General features: G+C 47.7%; 1 protein-coding gene across 1 annotated transcript in view; it reads left to right on the top strand.

The window, feature by feature from the left end:
- Positions 1-17,066, top strand: part of IGDCC3 (immunoglobulin superfamily DCC subclass member 3) — a 187,659-nt gene that overhangs the window by 130,536 nt on the left and 40,057 nt on the right. The window contains exon 7 of the mRNA XM_050967469.1: positions 12,282-12,447. Coding sequence (XP_050823426.1) covers positions 12,282-12,447 — 166 coding nt within the window. The remainder of the gene's footprint in view (positions 1-12,281; positions 12,448-17,066) is intronic.

The raw sequence follows: 17,066 nt of genomic DNA, 5'->3' as shown, positions 1-17,066 counted from the left end.
CAAGAAGCTGTCACGGCTTCAGCTTCCTGAGTCTGACCTTGGAGCATTCAGCATTTGCCTCTCCATGCACTTCTCACAGCGAGTCCACCCAGGCCGGGGTTCTGGGGAAGCCAGAGAGTCCTGCACCCCCACTTTGCAGTCAGACGTGACTCTTAGCCAGCCAGTAAAAAAGAGGTTTATTAGATGACAGGAACATACCAGCCAGTTAAACAGAGCTTGTAGGTTCAGAGAATGGGACCCCTCAATCGGGTCCATTTGGGGCCCAGCGAGCCAGGCAACCCCTTCTGCCCTCACTTCCTGTCCCCTACCAACTCCCAACTGCAACCTCTTCAGCCCCTCCTTCTCTGCTGAGTTCCTTTCCCGGGCAAGGAGGTCACCTGACCTCTTTGTGCTCCCACACCTTTAGCATCCCCTTGCAAGGGGGAAGGGCCCGGGCCATTAGTTGCCAGGAGACCGAGTGTCGGCCAGAAACTGAGGCACCCACACAGTATTCAGAGGAAACATTAAGAACAGCCCCACTTTGGCACAGCTGTAAGGTCAGATTTCTTTGTGTGATGTTTTTCCTGCGTTTGCACACTCCGAGATAGACACAAGGGATGCTCCCCATTCATCTTGAAAGTTAAAGGTGCTGAATAAAAGTGCTGCTAATAATTCATAGCAAGAGTAAGGCAGATTCAGGTTTTGGAGCAGTAAATCAGCAACTGCCTGGAATGCAGCCAGGTGCAGCTACACAGTGTAAAGCCCCAGGATTGGGATGGGATGGGGGAATGGAAGAAAAACAATTTAAAAGTACTTTGCATCTGATAGGAGATCTTTTCCAAGAGTATGCATGTGGTAAAGGCCATTGAACCAAACATGGTAGGGGAGCAGAAAAGAGAAGTTTTAAAAAAAATGCAGCTAGTTTAAAAATCTTCATGAAAGTTGCACAAATAAAAACTTTCCATATTTCTGACTGCTTCCTCTTTAGCAACAACACGATAAGGAAACGGAATAAGCAAACTGTTACATAGCCGAACTAATTACAAAGAGGTAGCGTTTAAAATCAACATTTTTGAAAACATGAGTTCCCATTCTGATATCAGATATGCTGCTGCAAATCCAGAGTTACTCTACTGACTTCCATTTGGGTTACTCTGGATTGACACTGGGGTAACTGAGAGGAGGATCGGTTCCTAGGTTTCTAGTGAAAGTGCTGTCACAGCCATCGGGGACAGCCTCCTTGTCATGGAGCAAATGCTTTTCCATTAAGAACTAGAAGATCAAAAGGTGTATGAATATGAGGAGCTGGCGACTGCTTCTCTGTGCAGACACAGCAGGGGTATCCAGCTCTGACTGTTGCTAGCTGAGCTGTGTCTGGGAACTGTTTGGAATTCAGAGGTATAGCAAGGGTCATCCGATCTAGTGTTTAGTCTCTTTCTAAGGGCTGACTCCTTCCCCTGTGGAAGCTAGTGGCGAAACTTCTGTTGGCAACAGAGTTGTGCCCTTAGTGTGCTCAACTGCTCTAGCTGCCAGCAGCTTCTGCTTTATCTGAACTGTATTGTCTGAGTTTTCCCACTTCAGAGGGGTAGCCATGTTAGTCTGTATCAGCAAAAACAACGAGGAGTCCGTGTGGCACCTTAGAGACTAACAAATTTATTTAGGCATAAGAAACTGCCGAGAGTGAACAACAGAGACTGCTGGTTTTAGCTTCAAAGGTGTAAGGGGAAAAACCAATAACAACGAAACAAAAGTCTGAATAATTTGGGAGGAGCTCTGCAGAAGTGCTGGGCCTCTGAAACAATGCCCAATTCCCCACAGCATGATATTCCAAAGTGCTAATAAGTAATACTTTCATTCCTGTTATGTGAGGCTTTCAGCATGCTTTCCAGGCATAAATCAATTAACCTTTGCAATACTCTGTGAAGAAGGCATTCTTGTCCATGTTTTATAGGTGGGGAAACAGACAAAAAGAGGTTAATGTGATTTGCCTAGTGTTGCACAATAAGTCAGTGGAAGAGTTTGGAAGAGAACCCAGGAGTCCTGACTCCCATTACTCAGCTTCAGTCACTAAGTAATGCTGCGTCCCAAAGATCTTAATGAAAATCTTGGTTGTGGGTTGGGCTGAGATCTTCACATTTGATGTCTTCACTCTCTATTTGAACACTTATTCTATTTCAGTGATAATTATCTTTCTCATTACAATCTCCCTTTTAAATCAGCTAATACCATCTTATTATCGTCCAGGGACGTCTCCTGCCTTCAAAGGTTAGAGTCTCAATCTCTCTCTCTCTCTCCCCTCTCTCTCTCTCTCTGCCTCCCCTATCCATTTAGAGTTCTTTGATCTCCTTTGTTAAGTCCCTATACAGAAAAGTTTCCGTTTTCTTCTGGGATCCTAACACAGACATTTGAATATCACGTTGTGCCATGTCGCAAGCGAAAGTCTTATGAGGGGCTGTTTTAAGAGCGGACTGTATCTAAATACAAAATGGAGGGTGTTTGTGTGAGATGGATGGGAGACGCGGAGGGGTCAGTGGCAGTAAAGAAAATAAATCAAAGCCCCCTCTTTCTCTACCTCCTGTACGATCTATTGTGCTTTATTATGTGTTTGGTATCATAACAAACTGCTGGGCTCTGAATGGCCAGATGGTCACCAGTGTTCTCCACTCCACGCTTCATTGCCTCCTGAAAGCTATGGAGAAAAATGAGATCCCATCTCACAAATGATTGTCCATCTTGAGAACACATTTTAGAAGGCTCTTTTTGACAATCATTGTCTTATATCTCTGTTCTCCGCTTTCAGAAATGGGTTTTGTTCTTTTGTACAATGAATTCTGCAGCTCATACTCTTATGTGAGCAGTTCTGTTGATTTCATTAGTAGGGGATGCAGGATCGGGCTCCAGGTTAGAATTCATTCCCAGATGTGCTGCAGTTACTGTGTTACGTGTTGAATTCTTGGCATTTTCATTGCCCTAGTTGTTGGTCCTAGCCAAGGAGCTCTGAGCACTTACACCCTAAATTCATGCCAGAAAAATATGTTCAAGGTCCCACCATGAAAAGATTTGCATTGACTTCACCAGCTGTTGGATCAGCTCCATAGAGAAAGGGACATTCGCAAATTTCACATCAGGGTTTGGTTTTTGAAACTTCCCAAAGTTGAAGATATTCTGCCCTCTTTTTCCTCGCCAGTGTTTTGGACACTTGCTGGTCAGTATCCATACAGATTCTCAGCCTTGGTCCTCAGTGGAAGCAGAATTTTACTTTGGATTATTAGCCGATCTCTCATAAAAGTTTTGACCAGTGATGGTGCCGTTTTCCCACAGTTCTCCTTCAGGTGGACCTCTGAAGTTCAGCCTTTGTTCCGATATTAAAACTCTGGGCCCAGTTTTCAAATTTTTGCCCTTTAGTGAGATGTCCACATCCTACATTAGGATGCTCAGGTCAGTTTGTAGGTACATAAAATAGGCATGCATGCTGCTACTGTAGATCCATAATTCAAAGCCTGCCTAGGCAAATAGGTAATATAGCTGTTAACCATTTTATGGCTGTTTGGCAGCCTGCATGAAATGAATTTGGGGGGCTCAGTCCAATTTCCAGTAGTATGGAATCATAGAAATGGAGGATTGGAAGGGACCTCAAGAGGTCATCTAGTCCAGTGGTTCTTAACCAAGGGTCCAGGGCCCCTTGAGGGGCTGCAAGTAGGTTTCAGGTGGGCTACCAAGGAGGCCCAGCACTCGCTGGGGCCCAGGGTGGAAAGCTGAAGCCCCACCAAATGAGGCTGAAGCCCAAGGCCCAGAGCCTCACCACCTGGGGCTGAAGCCAAAGCCTGAGCAATGTAGCTTCGTGGGAGTCCCTGTGGTGTGTGGCCCCAGGCAACTGCCCTGCTTGCTACCCCCTAACTCCAGCCCTGGCTTTTATAAGCAGAAAACCAGTTGTTGTGGCACAGGTCGGCTGTGGAGTTTCTGTAGCATGTTGGGGGGGGGGGGCTCAGAAAGGAAAAAGAACCCCTGATCTAGTCCATCCCTCCACTCTGAGGCAGGACCGAGTATACCTAGACCGTCTCTGAGAGGTTTGACCACAGTTCTAATAACACCACAGCTGGGACTAAATGACTCCCTGTTAGCAATCTCAGCCGAGAGACCAAGGCCTGAATGGGGCCTGGGGACTGAACTTCCATGTCCCAGCTAGATGCAATCCCTCCATTCAGGCATGTAGATATGGCAGTGTGGGGAAACTTGCCCTATCACTGCATATGATGCACAGCACCTCTTGTGTTGCTCAGAGGGTGGATTATCAGAATGCCTGCACACTTCCAGCTCCCGTTGGCTTCAGCTGGAGTTGAGGGTGCTCAGTACCTGAGAAAGTCAGTCCCAAATGACTTCACGCTCCAGGACACCCAAAATACTTAGAAACAAATAACAATAATGGCCGTTTCATGCTTAGCTTGGTGTGAGCAGCTGCTGGTGAAACAAGACATTCCCTCGGGGATAGATACGGCGCACCATAGATCTTCATAATACCACCATGCAGCATAGCTAGGCACAGCCAAACCTATTAGTGCATTTGTTTAAACATTTCGGAGGAAGGTATTAAGCTTTATTGCTTTTTGATACATATGTCACACCTTTAAATTGTCATTAAAACCATATGATCTCTTCCCTGCCTCTCATGTGCTCGGCGCTATGGCCTTTTGTTGTGTTAAGGTGGAGGGAGTGGAGGCATTTGGGCGAGTGAACCTGCTCTCAGCTGAAGTAAGCATCCGCAAGACGATCCATCCGTTATGAATGAGAAAGGGGGATGTGTAGCGTGGAACAGAAGGACGCTGGTGTGGGTAGGGGTAAGGAGATTGGGAATAGGCGGGTGTTTCAAACTGTCCACCTTCTCCTCCTAAACCCAGCAAAGAAAGAAAAATATTCAGTCGCTGTTTATTGGAAACACATTAACGATTGGGGAAGGGAAGGGCCAGGCGACCTTCCAGAGAAACCAGGCCCCTTCTTAATCTGTGCATGGGACAAAACAATCGTATCTGTTTTCTTAGGTGTTTGGAGCTCCCCCACGGGGAATTCCCAGTTGGTTAAGCACTGAATTCTGCTACGTCTCACACCAAAAAAAGGCAACAATTCCTTTCTTTCCCCTTCACTTGCACTTGCTCTTCCCCTGCAATAAGCTGGTCCAGCCCACTGAAGTGTCTCAGCAGCCCTGCTGCTTGAAAAACACAGGGTTACAGTGTTAACAATTACTGCAGTAACAACTCAGCTTTTTCCCCACCAGACTCCCCCACGTGAGCCTTTGTCCCCATCGTGTGCGAACAGTTTTCCCTGCTTTCTGTAGCTCCAGTTTAGGCGAATATGGAGGTACTGTGCATGTGTATCTGATACCGCTTGCCTCAAAACATTCCTCTGATCACATTATTTAGCTACACGGGCTGTATCGTCTGAGGTATAGTTTAGCAGAGCTACCAAATCTTATGCTGCATGTGGTGGCCTGAATTCTGGTCTGCCCTGTGTGTGGAAGGAGGCACAGGGACTCTGATGCACCTGTCCGGGGCCTGGGCAGAGTGCTGCTTTGCCCGCTCCTCGCTACCACGCCCAGCATCTTTCTAAGGGCCCCAGGGGGCGTGGCCAGGGCCAAATTTTCCTCTCTCATCCCTGATCCCACTGGGGAGTGCACGTATCACCTTTTAAAGGCAGCAGTAAGTGCTGCTGCTAAATGCATTCACTCAGCTCCCTCGCGATATTCTGCCTGATCTGGCCCATGCAGGCGAAAAGCCCCAGGCTAGCTCCACTTGGCCACCAGAGCTCCACAACCCTTCCCTTCCCAGGGCAGGAGCCAGAATTTGGCCTTACGTTGTTAAACAGCAAGCAGGAGATTGCAATAGGAGCCTTGCGATGCCAGCCAGTAAGGACTGTTTCACAGGGGGCGGGAGTGATGAAGAGGCCGGAGTCGGTCCCAGAGGTGCACTTGGGCAGAGGCAATGGGAAGAGAAGTGGGGAAAGGGGGCCGCCGATGTTGGCTCAATCTTGTTCCTTCTCTGGAGATTTTAAGCAAATGGAACCTGGAATCTGGCATTAGATCTGGTTTCGTTTAGTGAAAGAGCAGAGCAGAGCGGGGACATGCTGAATCCAAGGGGATGGTTTTTGAATGGCGACTAGCGTCCCTGGCTCAGTGCCAGTGGACACAGCTGTACGTTTGGTTCCCCTGGAGTAAAATACGAGTGTCCCAATTACTCCCTCTTGACACCAGCTAATGAGAGAGAATGAGAAGAGAGAGTGACTCCAGAAGGGTTCCGCTGGATGGCTTCTTCCCTGTTTAAAAGATGTTTTCCCTTGAACACCTAGCGGGTTCAGGTTTTTCGGGGGGTAAAGGCAACAGGCCAGGTGGCGGGGTTTAATGAAACAGGACGAATGGAGTTGGAAGATGTCTGTGTCCTCATTTGGTGTCTTTGAGTGCACCTGCAAAATGATCTGCGGGCTCCAACGGGAGTGGGTGGGCATCGAACTGCTTGCAGAATAATTGCGCTTGCAAAATTGCGCCGTCACAGAGGGGAGGGAAGGCTAAGTCACCGCTTGAAAATTAGGTCCCCACCTTGTCATGCTCTCTCTGTACACCACTTAAGCAATACAAAGCAATCGCTCGCTGCAGGGAACAGGGTCCCCCCTCCCTTTGTCATTCTTCTACCAAAATTGTCCTCTATTTTAATTTAATTTAAAAATTAACTTGATCTAGGAGGTGAAAAAGTCGGGGTGGGGGGAGAGAAAACTCACTGATTGAAATCTAAGGAAGTTTCAGCAGGAGGTTTTAGGAAGCCGTGTCCATTAGCTTTCTAAGATTAGCTTCATTATTAGTCTCCGGCTCCTGCCAAACTAGCCTGACAATGAACTCCCATCAGTGGAACAACCCCTACAGCTCGCATAAGTCAAATGCTCCACTTCTCTTTGATTGTTAAAAATGAAAGAGGGGGGCTCTTGTGAGGAACATCCTCGTCTCTTCAGTGGATTTTTTTTTGTATTGCCGCTCTCAGGGCTTGCCATCTTTATGCCATTGCTTTCAGGGCCGGCTTTAGGAAGTGCGGGGCCCAATTCGAACATTTTCGGCAGGGCCCTGGCAGGGATGACTGGGAACTGCAGGGCACAAGTGGACATGGGGCTGGCTGGAGGCAGGGCAAGGGCTGACTGGAAGTAGGGTCTGGCTGCAGGCAGGGCAAGGGGTGTGGGGCTGGTTGGAGATAGGGGGTGTGTGAGGCGGGCTGGCTTCAGGCAGGGCCGCAGGGGGGTGCAGCAGGGGTTGGCAGGGCTGGAGACAGAGGAGTGTGAGACTGGCTGGCTTCAGGCAGGGGGGTGCAGCAGGGGTTGGCTGGAGACAGGGCAGGGTGTGCAGAGCTGATGCGGGCAGCAGTGTGTGTGGGGCTGGCTGGCTTTGGGCAGGGCCACAGGGGTGTGTGGCAGGGGTTGACTGGAGATACAGCAGGGGGTTTGACAGGGACTGGCTGTGAGCATGGGGTGCAGAGCTGGCTGCAGGCAGGGGGAGCGGGGCTGGTGGTGCAGGGCAAGAGGTGCAGCAGAGGCAGCTGGAGCCCCAGCCCTTTAAATAGCCCCCAAGCTCCCTGCTATCCCAGGACTTTGGGGGCTATTTAAAGGGCCCGGGGCTCCCCAGCTTCAACCCCGCCCTGGACCTTTTAAATAGCCACGGGACCCTTGGGGAATGCATGGGGGTGGCGGGGCTCTGGCAGCTATTTAAAGGACCGGAGTGGCAGAAGCAGCTGGAGCCCTGGCCCTTTAAATAGCCCCCGGAGCCCCTCACTACCCCAGGGCTCTGGAGGCTATTTAAAGGGCCCGGAGCTCCAGCCGGGAGAGCGGGGCCATGGGACTTGCCACGCTCCGGCCAGGGCTGCAGCCAGGAGAGCGGGGCCGCGGGGCTTGCTGTGCTCCGGCCGGGGCTCCAGCCAGGAGAGCAGGGCCGCGGGGCTTGCTGTGCTCCGGCCGGGGCTCCAGCCAGGAGAGCAGGGCCGCGGGGCTTGCTGTGCTCCGGCCGGGGCTCCAGCCAGGAGAGTGGGGCCGCGAGGCTTGCCGCGCTCCCGCCTGCGCTTCGCTCAAGGGAGCGGGACCACGGAAGACCCCGGAGCAGATCGCAGCCAGGGACCCGGGGTAAGTTTAAAAAAAAAAAAAGTGTCTAAGGCGCGAGGCCCCCTTAGGCGCGGGGCCCGATTCCTGGGAATCGGGCGAATCGGCTTAAAGCCGGCCCTGGTTGCTCTTCAGTGTCAGTACCTTTAGCTTTGGTTTAGCCTTGAAGCAGCAGTCAGGATGCCATTTTCTTGTACAGCTTTGATTGCGAAAGGAGTGCGGGGGTTGGCTTTTTTTAATCCCCCGCAGATTCTATACCAGAAGTCGAATACACACACAAGGGTGCAGCTTTCTCCTTGGTCATGCTGATGTAGCTTGGAGGTAGCTCCAGTGGAGAAAATGGGGCTGACTAGCTGTATAGGGTTTACTTGGTGGGGGAAATGAGTTGGATCCACCCTTTGGTCTTTTCCTCCCTTGAGGGGAAACGTATGAAACCTTCACGAGACTGATCATTCTTGCAAGGGAACAAACTGCCAATGTTTTCATCTCACTAACAGTCTCGTTATGTGTATTGTGGTCGCTGCTGGCTCTCGGGATGCACTGTGTTAACGTACCCACCTTGTTGGTGCCAGTCTCTGTTGGCAGAATTATTTTCCTTCTCTCTTTCCCTTCTTTTGCATGGAGGCCTCAAGCCTAGCTGTAAAATGAGGTAGAAGTCATTTCACTCCTACATTTGCAGTTTGCATAGCAACATGGCATTTGAGCAAATTATTTCCCAGACAGGTGTGCAGCATGCTCCTCCTGCCTCTGTCTAAATAATTGGCAAACGTCTATTTTAAACAAGACTTTTAACAGGCTGCTCCGGAGTCAGATTTCCCAAGGTTGGAGAGTTCTTAGCCTCCTGCAGTGCTGTCACCTGCATGGGGATACTTCAGAGGTGTCATGGAGCCATTTCACCTCAGGCTGCGCTCTAATTAGCATCCTGCTAGTTAAGTAGGGAAGGACCTGATCTGTACAGGCGCAGGAGACTGTTTTCCATCTGTATCAGTAAAGAACAAACGGCCCAGCATCTATCTAGCCAATCAGCTTTGTATAATAGCGACCATCCCCTTAGAATTTGAGCGACTCCCAAGGAGTAACAGCCAAACGATGTTATAGTGATGGGTCCTTCTATTCAAATTTGATTGGAAGGGGGAATGAGTGGGGAGAAAAATCACAAAAGATCAGTGGCCTAACTTTCTTCCCTGCATCCTGCAAGGCAGATGGGGGGAAATGAATCCCATGGGGTATGATTTTTCAGCCAGGCTGCAATCCAGTCTCTGATATTGCGGTGACAGTGTTGTGCATGCAAACATGCGTACGCAGACAATTGGAGGTATTCACTGAAAATCAGGCCCTGTCTGTATATAATTGGCAATCCTGCAAGGTGCTGTTAGGTTTGCAGAGGGTGATGTATAAGCCAGGTAATAGCAGTGATCAGAACAATCACTGGGCCAATCACCAAAGCCAATAGAAATCCAAGATCATCCCATGATTACAGTCCTCTTCAGAGAGAGAGAGAGGCTTTTTGTTCATGCAGGGTGAAGTTCATTCCTCTGCAGAGGGTCAGCACTACAGCGGTGCAAGACATAAGGCTTACATGCAGGTAACGAGGGCTTGTCTACCCTTGAAAGTTAATTCAGATTAAGAAAGAATTCCAGAATAACTCCATGTGTGGACAAGACCTTGGTGGATCATAAACCTTGGACTGTCTCTTTGCACATGGAGTGAATTTCACTTTGGCTGCCACATCTTAGGGAAGCCTGTTTATGTCCTAGATTTCTGGAAGTCTGGCGATATAAGTGTGGCAAGGAAAGGAGATGTGCATCTTTCATGGAAGTACTTGCTAATCTCCTACTTGGAAAATGCCTGCCTGTGCAGTGAGCGTTCCTCACTAAATAACCTTGCTTTTGTCAACAATATTTAATGTCAGCAAGCCACTTTGTGCCTTTGGGCTATAAATTCATTAGACCTGTGGCTGTTGTTTGTTTGTCTTCCTAGTAACTGCTGGAGATTGCAATTGGATTTGGGTCTTAGAAGCAGCAATATGGAGTATACTATAGCTTTACCCTTTGAAGCGTAACTGCTTGTATAAACTCAGTTATTCAGGCAAGCGTTTCAGGCGCCGTTTTCTGGATCCTAATATATTGCTCTATTCTGATCAATGATTTTAAGTCTCAGATGAGGTGCTTGGAGGGGGGAGAAATAATTTCCTCTTAAAATCTGGTGAAAAGTCAGAAACATTTGTGACTATTGTGAACTGAGTAGCAGTTAGAACTGTTCTGGCTTCTGCCTCCAGGAGTTCTGGGTCCCAGGCTGAAGACTTGGGCATACAGGGGCTGTGAACCTGCAGCGAATGGGAATGTGGTGAGGAGAGAATGGCCAGCCAAACTTTTGATATGTTACTATTGTAAAAACATGCTTTATGTAGCTTCCAAAATGTTTGTGGCTCACTAAGAGAGCATCATCTAGTGGAGTGTGTCAGGAGTCTGGGTTTCCATTGCAGATGGGCCGCTGACTCTGAGCAAGTCACTTCACCTCTCTGTGCCTCAGTTTCCTCATCTGTGAAATGGGGATAATGTTATTTACCCTCCTATATAAAGTGCTTTGGGATCTCTCAGTGACGACCACTGCATATGAGCACATATTCGTCTCTGGCTGGCTGTGTATAGGGTAAAGAAATGAATTCCCTTATTCATCTGTCTTGTTTACTTGTGTTCCCCTCATCTGTCTGTCTTGTTCCACCTGTTGGCTCTTGTTTTATACTTAGCTGGGAAGTCCTTTGAAGCTAGGAACAGCTTTTTGTTCTATGAATGTATAACCCCTGGCACGGTGGAGCTCTGGTCAGTGACTGGCGCTCTTACACATTACTGCAGCACAAAATAATCATATTTGGAATGGTATTGCCGGAAACCCTCATAACTATTTGTCTCTTTGAGTGAAGCAATGCTGGTCGCTAGCAAACTGCATACCGCTCCACAGCCAGGCAGATGGAAATGAATGTGGCTCATTTGAACTCCGTTTGCACGTATACTGGCAAACTCTGCAGCATGCTCCATTTTCCAGAGTGATTTGTATAGCTGAGGAGCTTGAGCTCCCGTTTAGAGAGAGAATTGTCGTAATATTTTGCATTTGAGCAGTGGAAAGCTCTTTGCTAACATTAAGTAGACCTCGCGCCATCACTCTGAGTTCGGTGGCCTGGTGTTTGTTGTGAAGGTGGGTAAACGGAGTCTCAGAGACAGCTTGCCCAAAGACACATTTGAAATCACTGCTGGGACTAGAACCCAGGAATCCTGACGCCATGCCCAGCACTCTAACCACGGCACTTACCATAGAGTGCAAAGCTATGGTATCGTTTGCCATTCCTGGCTGTGTGTGGGCTCGGGCATGGAAGGATGTGAAAGTGGCACTGGAATGATACACACTATATTTTGGGGCTCACACTTTCAAACAGGACTGCAGAGCTGCTGATCTGGCACCTTTCATCAGAGCTCATTTCATACAACATACACAATCAGTCACAAGGAGCAAGAAGGAATGAATCCAACACTCCCCAGCACATGTTCTTAAAAAAACATATTAAGGGGCGTTATTCTGGCTTTTGCGTTTCATCCTTGTGTTTGAATTCATTCAGATCAATAAAGATCCAGCAGGGCCTTTCTAATGGGCAGGATTCATTTGTAATAATCCTTCATCACATGGGCCTTGTACCAGCATAGCAGTGGCCCAGAGCCATGGTACCATTGCAGCAAAGCCATGGTAAGCAGGCAGGGCTTTGTGGTTCAGAGCAGCTAATATAATAACGTGCCTTTGTGTAAACAATCAAGCATCCAGGTCCCTTAAAGAGCAGGAAGGGGACACTGTGTTTTTAAACGACTAGCCCACCTGGCATCAGTAGCTCATGCAATTACTGAAAATTCCCTCTCCCCGATTAACCAGCCCAGCTCTATTCTTTAGCTGGTTACCGTCATGGTTACAGATGGGCAAGCACAATCTGTAGTTATCTGTGAACCACACACGCCTGTCAAACCTGCCAAGCTACCTCTGGAGCTGATAAACCATGGTGATTTTCTTTTGTCAGCCTTCGCCGCGCTCACAAAATAGACTCAGGTTATTTTACACCAAGTGATTAGAACAGGCTTGGTGCCAGGGCAATGTTGGCTCCTGGCAGTGTTCCTCATGCTTCACTTTCCTTCCCTTCACAGCCCCTGCGGAGTTTGTGCAACACCCTCAGTCAATTTCCAGACCAATAGGGACGACTGCAATCTTCACCTGCCTGGCCCAGGGAGAGCCTCCCCCTCAGATCACCTGGCTGAAGAACGGGCAGATCCTAGAACCGACTGATCACATCAAACTGAAGAATAACAACAGGTAAATCAGTTGGCAACAGATTTCAGCCTCATTGAGTTGGGTGGAGGGACGATGGAAAGGTCAGTGCTGACATGAAATGTACAGCCAGGGTCTGATACAGCACTAGTGTAAATCAGGAGTATCGCTACTGAATTCAATACATTACACTGGTGTAAATTGGAGCAGAATTCTTATGTGTCGGGAACTTCACTAACCCCTAAATAATCATTTTTGGAAGTGTGCTGTCCACACAGACATTTATTTAGATACAGACACAGGATTGATATGGGCAGCAGAGCCGATGAATTTCACCCATCCGTTATCTTTTGAGTAGAAGATAGTAGAGGCTAATTTGTTACGAAAGCATAATCCCTTCATTTTTAACTGGGGTTGTTGAAGTCTCCTGAAGCAACAGTGACTGACAAGCCTTTGCAGTGACGCTACAAATTCTATCTCGTGCATTGGTGTATCTGTGTCTTAAACGTCCCCTGTTCTACTGGACGATAGTTATATGAGCACTCCCAAAACACTTCCATTCCTGCTCCTTGGTTGCTTTTGGAGAGCGAAAGCGCTAGCTCAGAGTGAGGATAGAGCAGAAGAGATTGGTCACTTTCACATGTGCTCCCAGAACAAGGGGACACTTGTAACGAAAGGCTCTCTGACCTGCCTTGCAAGAGGAAGCTGAACTGAGGGCCATTATTAGTAACAATCAGGGCTCCAGTGGTGGTGGAGAAGGAAGAAACACACTCTTCTTCCTTTATTAAAATAGAGCAGCTAATTACATAGCAAAAGGAGACCAGAAAGATGGTCTTGTAGTTAAACACTGACATAGACCCAGGAGACCTGGGTTCCGTTCTTGTCTCTGCCTCTGACTCCTTGTGGGAAGTCACTCAGTCTCCCTATCTGTAAAAGAGGCATAATGCTATTTTTCAGCTTCCAATCTTTGTTTGGCAAGGTCTTCAGAGTAGGGACTGTGTCAGTTAAAATGTCTGCACAGCTCATAGCATAATAGAACCCTCTTTAAGGGTGGGATTTTTTTTTTAAATCACACCATAAAAATGGTGTCCGTTCTGAAAAAAGACTATGGAACTTGCATCCGGGGGTCCCCTGGTTTTGTGGCATCTCCATGATTCCTACCCTGAGTTTGCTCGGTTCATAAATAAAAAGATGTTTTTGCTAACCAGCCCTGCAAACTCAGTCAAGATCTGAGAGCTAAGTTGGGTTCGCGGCTTGCGTGTAATTATCATAATCACGAGGCTGTAGGCCAATTGCTGCCCTCGGTGACCTCTGTGCAACTCCCATGTTCTCAGATTCTGGCTTCAACTACACTTGTGCGGTTTTGTTGCCTTCAGGGAGGCGGCATGGGTGTAACTGAGGAAATAATTTAAAGGCAGTAAAGTTGCAAAGGTGGGCCTGCAGTCTGAACGTAAACCGTGATACAACAAAACACGGAAGCGTGTGCTTTAGCCTCCAATGCATGGTCTTAAAGTCAAGCATGTGCTTAAGTGCTTCCTTTAGATCAGGACCTTTGTTTAAAATCACGCCTGAAAAATGCTACCCCCAACTCTCTGTTGGTTCTGCAGAGCTGATGGGAGAAAAAGGCTGTCACTGAAGTAAGCAAAGATGACTCTGAATACACATTGGGAGCAGCAGCAGCTCTGAGCAAACTCCAAAGCTTGTCTCTTTCACCAGCCGAAGTTGGTGTAATAAAAAATATTTTCACACAGTCAGTTCCCAGAATAGAATCACACTTCAATCTGTACCTTTTGATCCCTGGTATACTCAAATGCTCCTGCAGGCAGCCCTATTTGAGATAATATTGGCTTGGTAGCAGAGTTTCACTAAATTTAGGCCTTTTATCTCGCCGGGGAACAGTGTTTTCCATGCTAAAATACGGTCATGTTTGTGTTGCAGAAATAATATGGTGGGATGCACTTAGTGTGAAAATTACAAGTTGACAGCACAGTTTCTATGGAAATAACATGGAACAACATACTATGAAATAACAGTAGCTGTGCCATACACCTGAATTATCAGCAGAGCTTTGTGGTCCCTGGTGTGATATAACTGTTTACATGTATTATCTGTATGCAGGAATCCAATTAACACAACATTGGTTGAGAAAATCCACTTCCTTCAGTTTTGTCCATCAGCAAAATGTTATGGTAGCATTAGCTTCTACTTCCTGGGAGAACGATGCTTTTGTTTTTTAAAGCTTTATCATAGGCGGCAGGTATAATAGGCCAGGGGAGATTACTGATGAACTCGGGAAGCTGAGTAGCTCAGCCACCTCAGAACCTGCAGGGCGCATATAAAAAGCTCAGGTTCTTCAGGAACAGCTTTTGCTTTTCCCACTAGGTGTTTTGGGAGGGGATGCGTGGCATGGCATGGTTCCTATTAGGCGGCTTGGGCCAGCTCAGGGTGGCTGGAGCTGGCCTGGGGTGGCTTGGGCTAGCCCAAGGCTCCTCCGGCTGTAGGTGTGTGTGTAGTTGGGAGGGCTCGGGGCTTCAACTGCAGGGGCTGGGGGAAGGGCTCCAGGGACAGGGGGACCTTTGGGCTCTGGTGGGCGGGGAGTGGGGGGAGGGCCTCATACAGAAACAGTAGGGCTAACCTCCCTGAAGCAGGGGTTCACCTGCCGCCCATGAGCTTTATAATACCGAGGCTTTTTAGCATTAGGTTTCTGAGGGTTTTGAAGCTTTGTGAAATGATCACGGGATGTGAGTTAGAATAAGGGTAGTGAGATATTATCCACTCTAAGAGGAGTTTTCATCCCAGTCAGGCATCTTTATAAAACTCCAGGCCCCACAGTGCCTTTGTGCACATTTCATGAGTTGTATTGCAGTGCTGGCTGAGTTCAGGGCCCCATCATGTGTGGTGCTATAGAGACACATAACAAGAAACAGTCCCTGCCCTGGAAAGCTTCCAATCTACAGAGACAAGGAATGGGAGAAAGGAAGTTTTGAGAACTGCTGATCTAGACCAAAGCTAGCTTGTGGATGCCTACAGGTGCTGTGGTCACACCTCTGATTGCAGTGAAGACATACCTTAAGGGTTTTGCCTAAGAAAATCTGTGACAGAGCCTGGCACCGAATCCAGTTCTTCTTCGCGTCCTAGTCCAGTGCTTTACCCACGAGACCATCCTTCCTCTCAATCTGAGGAAGGTGGTAAGTACCCAAAGCTTGGAGGTACTCAAACCTTTGGAGATACCCACATCTTTGGGAGTTAGTTTGGCCTGCTTGGGCTTGCAACCCTGGGAGATGGAAGGGATGGGACGCACCTGAGAGAGTTTCCAAAGCCACTCATTTGAGACGTGCAGTTGCAAGTGGGTTTACAGGACAGCTGATTGCTTTGAGAGAGGATGAACTGGAGAAAAGAAGTCAATGGTTTGTTTTCCTGCAAGGACTTTTTTCAATGTGTCCTTTCGTTTCATTCTTGGGTGCATGACTAAGTATTGTAACCTGCTTAGTTCCAGCAAAGTCTATTTGCAATTAGGCCTTTGGACTTATCAGTCACTTGCACTCAGAAAATATTTGTCCATATAATGATGGATCTAGAATCTAATGGTAATGAAGCTACTAAACTGCACTCTAAGCTTTTTAATTAGATTACCCGGTTTCCTGGAAAATACATTTGGATTAAAACTCAGCTTAATATGGCTATAAAGAGGTCTGAATGCCCCCAAAGGGGTTTTTTGAAAAAGAATAAATTATCCAAAGTCATATTGTGCACTAATTGATTTCCAAATGCACCATATGAACAACCCTGCTCCTGAAAATGACACAGCTAGAAGTGACGGATAAATATCTCAAGTGCCAGAAGCAGTTCGGAAGAGGGGCTCCGTCCGAGGAATGACTTCGGATCCCCTCACCTCCATCGGATCCCTTCACCTCCATTGGAGATGTTCTTGTAGATAGCTGCCTAACGAAATTAAAGCACAGCAGCCGGGAAAACTTCCCAGTCAAACCCTTTGGTTCTGCATCGGGCTCTTATGTTGAACAAACAGCACAGTGGGTGAAGCACTGGAATGGTTATCTAGGGAGGTGGTGGAATCTTCTTCCTTAGAGGTTTTTAAGGTCAGGCTTGACAAAGCCCTGGCTGGGATGATTTAGTTTGGAATTGGTCCTGCTTTGAGCAGGGGATTGGACTAGATACCTCCTGAGGTCCCTTCCAACCCTGATATTCTATGATTCTGTGGTCACCCATTGACAAACTAGGTTGTGGAAATAGCCAAAAACTGGGATGTTTTGGTCCCCCTCCCTCAGTCCCTAGCTCCAAAATGTCCTGTTAGATTTTGGTTTTACAAACTTAAAACCAAAATGAGTTGTTCAGCTCCTGGTCCCATTTATCTGAGCCCACCTCTCACTCTCATCAGACGGAGAGGTTGAGGACAAATCAGTTTGTCTAAATGGATCCTGTCTTGGCCCATCTCTGCTTGGACAGGTATTTTAAAGAAATCTAGACTCAGGGATTTCCCTTTTTTGAACTACTGTTACAGATCTCTCACCACCTATGCGAGGACTTCATGGTTGTCACTAGCATGGCATGGAAGGTGGGGAATAATTTCTGTGACTATATCTTCCAGTTCGAAAGCACATTTCAATTGGTCTATGTTTCTGGCCCTGCTCTCCTCTCCTTCTGCA

This window comes from Gopherus flavomarginatus, chromosome 9 (assembly GCF_025201925.1).
Source record: "Gopherus flavomarginatus isolate rGopFla2 chromosome 9, rGopFla2.mat.asm, whole genome shotgun sequence".
Classification (NCBI taxonomy): domain Eukaryota; kingdom Metazoa; phylum Chordata; order Testudines; family Testudinidae; genus Gopherus; species Gopherus flavomarginatus.
The sequence above is the reverse complement of the archived record's forward strand: the minus strand, read 5'-3'. Positions and strand labels throughout refer to the sequence as shown.